Raw genomic sequence first — 6000 nt, 5'->3', positions numbered from 1 at the left:
CCGTGCTCCGCCAGCCGCCGGCGCCCGCTGCTCCAGCCAAACTTGCCGGGGCTCGGAGGGCGGGGGGGCGGCGGCGGCTCGGGGGGGCCCGTGGAGCCCGGCATCCCGCGACGCCTGCCCGCCCGCAGCCTGCCGAGCCCCCCGCGGGCCGCCCGAGCGGGGAGGGAACGGGGGGGAGGAAAGAAAAGAGTGACGAGGGAAAAGCAATTGTAGTTTTGTTTTGGTTTGTTTTGTTTTGTTTTTTTCAGGAGAGATTTAAAGGGAATTTGGAAAGGGGGAACAAAATTAAAGGAGGAAAAAAGTTTAAAAGTTAAGGGAAAGGAGGAGAAAGCTTTAAACAGAAAAATTGAAGAGGGAGCTAGTTTTTATTTTTAATTTTTTTTTTAAGAGGAGGAAAAAAAATAATTGAGGGAGAGAAAAAAAAATACTAATTGCGAAGGGCTTGATCCGGGAGAACAATACTCGCCGGGAAAGTTGCTGCGCGACGGGGAGGGAGCGGCGGGAGGAAAATGCCGCAGCTGGGCAGCGGCGGCGGGGACGACCTGGGCGCCACGGACGAGATGCTGGCCTTCAAGGACGAGGGCGAGCAGGAGGAGAAGATCCCCGAGAACGCCTTCACCGAGCGCGACCTGGCCGACCTCAAGTCCTCGCTGGTGAACGAGTCGGAGGGCAGCGGCAGCCCGGCCGCGGCCGCCGCCGATGCCGAGGTGAGCCGGGCCGGAGCGGCCCCGCACGGCGGCCCCGCGCCCCCCGCCCCGCGCGGCCCCCGCCCCACGCCCCCGCGCTGCCCCTCTCTCTCCTCCCCGTGCAGGCCCTCCGGCGAGTGCAGGATCCGCAGAGGGTGTACCAGGAGAAGCTCCCGGACCACATGGATGATGGTTAGTCACGGCAACCTCCGCGTGTTTCTCTGTGTGTCCCCCTCTCCCCATTCCCGGTTCCTGCTCGTTTTCCCCAGTGCGCCTTGTCTGGTGCGTGGTCCCCCGGTTCCCCAGCCCAGCGCCTGACACCCCTGGGAGTCAGGGATGCTAGCCTGGTCAGCACAGCCCCCAGCGGGAAAGCTACTCCTGACAGCACCGAGGCTCCCCAGTGTCCCCACTGTGAGAGTCTGCACCCATGGGGGACCCTGGCACTCCCCATCACCTTCTCTCAGGAGTATGGGACAAAAAGATGCCCACAACATGCTGTGACCTCTTTGGGGACCCCTGACAGGTGGAGGAGTCACCTGTCATAAGACAAATTTTAACAGGGAACATTGATTTCAGCAGGTATGAAACATCAGGACCCAGGGATGTATAAAGGATCTGCCTATTCTGGTTACCCTTTCCTGATGCTCTCAGATCCGTATCTGCCCAATGGATCTATGTCACCTCTGGTGAGTTCCTCCTCTCCGTATGGAGAAGTCTTGTGGCCTCTTTCACTGCTGAAGTATGTTGCAGGTATTGTGCAGGCATCTACTCATGCTTTTTGCCTGACAAATTGGAGCCCAGTTTCTGAAATAGCTGGACACTGTTCTGTCCAAGCCAAAAGGAAAAGCAGTGGGAATGGGGAGAGATGCTCGGCAGGAAGCGCCTGCTTCGCTCTGAGTTTGCTGGAGGAGCTGCTTTTCCAGTCTGCTCATCCTCTAGGTTTGGCTTTACTCTTCCAGCAGTCAACTCCTAACATCTCATGGAAGAGTGTATGTTCCTTTTTCTGGGTCGTGGGCTTTGGAAGGAGCAGTTCCTGGTCTTTGTGGTTGTGTTCAGGGATATGTCCCGCAGCTGAGCTTCTGTGTTAGGGCTCTTTTGTGGATGATGGCCCAGAAAATGGATCTTGTGCTTCTAAAATGGCAATAGAGGTTTTCAGGAAAAGGCTTTGTGCTGCTGGAGGACTATTCCCATCTTTCTCCTGGAAAGTTTTTCCCTCTCAGTTTAAATCAGCTTTAGTAATTCTGTACGTTCTCATGTTTCTAAGTTTTGCCATCTGAATGATTAAACTAAAGTCTTCTTTACAAAAGCTGTCTTTTCCCACCACCCTCTCGATCAGACCTTAAGAAATAATGTCCTGACATTGCAGCAGACAGTCAGTGCTGGTGTCACTCCTGGGAGCCAGCACTGCTGCGTTTGTTTCAGACATTGCTCCCCATTAGCCATCAGAAACTGAGGACAGACCGTAATCTGGTTTATTTCAGTTTCAGGTTTTAACCTTTAAAGGGATAAAGTTTAAAAGAGTATGTAAACGTGTCCTTAATTCTGGTCATTTGCTCGCAAGAGGGGTAGGATGTCAAACTGGTGTTACGGAAAATGGATGGATTGTAGAGTATCAAACTTAGAATTATTTGTGGAAATCGGTGCCGTACCCTCACGCCTGACCCGGCTGGCCTGGGTAGCAGGAGACAGGTCCCTGCATGAGCCTGCCTGGGCCCCACACAGCTTTTCCTAGGAGATTCACTTTTCCTGGCTGCAGACTGCTGGAACTTTGCTGAAGTTTGCAGACATCAAGGATCTATCCCTAAATTTTTAAGTCTTCCTTCAGTTTACAGCAAGAGATGTGTTTGCAGGGCAGGGCATGCTTATGTTGTTGTAACCCAAATAAGCATTTCTTCTGGTGCTTCCCACCTTATTCAGGTGTCCCCCTCATTCCCCAAAATATTAAGCTGTTCTCTTCCTGATAAACTTTAAATGTTTTTAAATTTGTCTTATGTAAACACACTTAATTTGCTCCCTGAGATAGAATTTGGGTAAGTCCAGAGTTCCATCAGTCCAGCATCTTTTTGCTATGGTGGGATATTTCTTTTATTCTTAAACTCTTCCTAGATGGGCAGCAAAGTGCAATAGCCTATTTATCAGCAGCTAGGCTATAGGGTAGATTGTGGTTTAGGAATCACCTTTTCCCTTGATAACAGAGTAAAATCCGAGCGGGTGCTGTCAGAGCAGCCGACAGGAGCAAATGAACTGTGCGGAACTGGAAGGGGAGAAGATACATGTGGCAGAGAAGGCATGATCCCATCCCCTTGAGGGCCATCAAAATCATCCAGTGCCTCAAACAGCTTCCTTTAGGCCAGTTTGGATCCTGCCATCGTTTATGAAGAGCTGATTTGATGTTTTCAGTTAAAAACCTGGCAGACAGGGGAAGATTTCTTCTTCATGCAGAAGGCTGGTCTTGCGTTTTTTTCAACTTACTACAATAACTATTTCAATATATTACTCTGGGCAATTTTGTCTTACATTTCTGTTGACTGGGCAAAGATTATCATGGTAAATTATGGATTGCTCTCATATAGATTTATTGCTGTTGTGTACATTATATAAAGTGTGGGCTATAATCTGGTGGCTGCTTCCAATAATCGAGGAGGTCAGATCTGTGACCGAAGATTGCAGATACTTAACCATCCATAAAAGTGTGTTTAATTAACACTTTAGCACGAGTCAGGGAGGAGGGTTGTGTGAGTGAATAGGATTAGGTATCACAATCATGCATGCACTTGATAGTGGAGATTGTATTTTGGTTAATGAGGCTTCCTGGAAACAGTTGTTTGCAAGTAGGATTAATTTTAGAATCTTAAAAAAAAATCAATTAAAAAATTAAACCAGGAGTACTTTGGCAAACTGTCAGGGCTTTACACTGAAAACAGTAATTTACCTGATTGAAAACAGAGTCTAACTCCCTGAAATACACAGAGCAGCTGGCTCTGAGGCTGGGCTGAACCCCTGCCCTGCAACGCTCTGTAAAACCACATTTTTTTCGGTGGGCTCCCCACGAGCCCTGTGGGGGAGCTGTGAGTGGCTCTGGACGGGGTCCAGCACCTGCCTGGCTGGGTGTGTTGCTACCAGCAGTGGCGGGGTGCTGCTCTCCTCTCTCCTATTTTCTCTCTGATTTTGTCAGCAGCACCACTTTAGCTTTGTTTCCCTCTAGGTGTTTGTAGCCACTAACTGTTACGCTGCTCACCCGAGCATCCTGCTCAGGTCCCCACATCTCCCAGCCAAAATTGCCTCTTTTTACCAAAACACACCCAGCCACGTTATTGACGTGCTCTGAAGATGCTGGGGAGCTGCCCTCAGCCTGGAGGGCCAGCAGCAGAGGGTTGGCAGGAGCTGCCCGCAGCAGGGTGGCCCTCCTGGGCTGAAGGTGGCACATGCCAGTGTGGGATGATTCAGCTGGAGAGCTGCTGGTTTGGGCAGGCACAGCTTTCCTGGACTGGCAGTGGAGCTGTTGCTGGGGGCGTGGGCAGGGTGAACGTGCTTTGGAGCTGAGGACCAGGCAGAGGGCTGAGCCCAGGGTCCCTTGTTCGGGGAGCTGCCAGGCTGGGGAGGGCACAGGCAGTCAAGGGTGGTTAAGAGCATCTTGGCACAGCCTGTGTGTGCATCTGAAATCCTCTGCAAGGCCCCAGGAGAGCCATCTCTCACCTGGCTCTCAGGTGTTGTGTGTGTGGTCGTTCAAGGCTCCACTTTATCCCATCTTGTGCAAGGTCCAGCTTTTCCCTGAGTGAAATATATAATACTTACGGGTTAAAAATCTGCAAGAAACTTCCAAAGAATATGAACAAGTTGAGGAACTATTTTTCTAAATTAAATATAAAATCATAAAACTATATCCTTTTTTTAAATAGTACAAATGACTTTAAATCAAATTAAGGTACATCCTTAGTAAGAACAGCAGCCTTTTAGGTGGTTACAAACATTAGAGGTCAGACATGGTCAAACATGTTAACACTTTGATCAGATTAAAATATTTTTCTTGCTACAGTTATATAATTGAGTTTAGACCTGAGGGGGTTTTCTGAACATTGTTATATCTTGTACGGTGTGGTAGTTAAATGGTAAAAGGAGCTCTTGTAAGTTCCTTTAAGTTCTTTTCATAAATAGGTTTATAAGACAGGGGAATGAGCCATGCTGCCCTGTATATAGGGCACGAGGTCTCCCTGCTCCTATTGATGGGAGAGATTTCAGGGGAGCTCCTCACATTTTCTGTGTACTTCAGATGTGTGTGGTGAGTGTGTGAGGAGTGTAAAGGCAGGATGAAAATATTCTGCATGTTAAGCTGAGGCGCTGGACTTTCTGTCTGAGAAACAGAAGTTCAAGAGCTTCTTTTTCTTTGGAAAACAGACACTACCTCATTTTCTTAATTACAAAGTTGTCAAACCAGAGCTTACATGGGAGCAGAAGAGTTGGGGTACCTCCCCAAGCTCTGCACAGCTGAAGTCCCCAAATAAGACAGCAGAGCTCACAATAATGTGGCTTTTCAGAGCCTGGTCCCTGTGGTCCACTGGGCTCCTTGGGCTTGTTCAGAGGGTATGAAATGTCCCCTTGGGCAGGGCAAGATCAAAGTGCAGTTACTGCTGGCCCGGGGCCACAGGGCCCAAATGCCTAACACGAGGTCAGAAAAGCATGGAGCTGCAGTCTGGGGCTGCTCTTCACTGGACAGAAGCTGAAGCAGCAGCAGCAGCAGCAGCAGCTGGGGCTCAGGACTCGGCTGCTTCTGCTGCATCCCCTCCCCAGGGCTGCTCCATCCCTCTGCAGGAGGACACTGTGGCCCCCGCAGCAGCTGGCGGAAGGAAATCTGCAGCTCAGCTGTTCCTCTGCCTCTCTGTCCTGACTTGCACTGTCAGGGCAATAGTTTAGTGTTGCTTTTTCCTGTGTTGGGTTCTGATCTTGTTGAATCCAGTGGGAAAGCTCCCCGGAGTCTCCGTGCCATGGGGAGAAGGCGGCTGCATCCCCCTGCAGATGTGGTGTGTGGAGGGAGGGAGGGAGGGAGGCAGCTGGGAGCCACCAGGAGCTCTGTGTGTTCCCGGCCGTGCCTGCTGCTCTGGGAGAGCAGCCTCCCAGCCAGGTTCCCTGGCAGCAGGGCTCACACCTCTCCAGGAGGGTTCCCTGTCCCCAGCAATTGTTACGTTCCCGGCACACAGCGTTTAGGAGTGCTGCTGATGGACCTCCTGGCAGACAGACAGATGAATGATTTGTTCCCTCCTGACCAAAGCAAATCCACGTCTTTCAGCTCTTCTACCTAGCTTGAAATAAGACAATA

The 6000-nt window shown here is 50.4% G+C and overlaps 1 protein-coding gene across 4 annotated transcripts in view; it reads left to right on the top strand.

The window, feature by feature from the left end:
- Nucleotides 1–202: 202 nt before the first annotated feature.
- The window catches only part of TCF7 (transcription factor 7), a 96123-nt gene continuing 90325 nt past the window's right edge, over nt 203–6000 (top strand). For 3 of the 4 annotated variants that reach the window (XR_009115266.1, XM_058034556.1, XM_058034558.1), the window contains exons 1-3: nt 203–707; nt 812–878; nt 1263–1372. Coding sequence is in view for 3 of the 4 variants with exons in the window: in XM_058034556.1 (XP_057890539.1) it covers nt 510–707; nt 812–878; nt 1263–1372 (375 nt within the window). In the remaining variant the exon portion in view is untranslated. The remainder of the gene's footprint in view (nt 708–811; nt 879–1262; nt 1373–6000) is intronic. The other variant, XM_058034557.1, reaches the window with a different exon arrangement.

This window comes from Melospiza georgiana, chromosome 15 (genome assembly GCF_028018845.1).
Source record: "Melospiza georgiana isolate bMelGeo1 chromosome 15, bMelGeo1.pri, whole genome shotgun sequence".
Lineage (NCBI taxonomy): Eukaryota > Metazoa > Chordata > Aves > Passeriformes > Passerellidae > Melospiza > Melospiza georgiana.
Note: the sequence above shows the minus strand (reverse complement) of the source record. Positions and strands in the feature narration are given on the sequence as shown.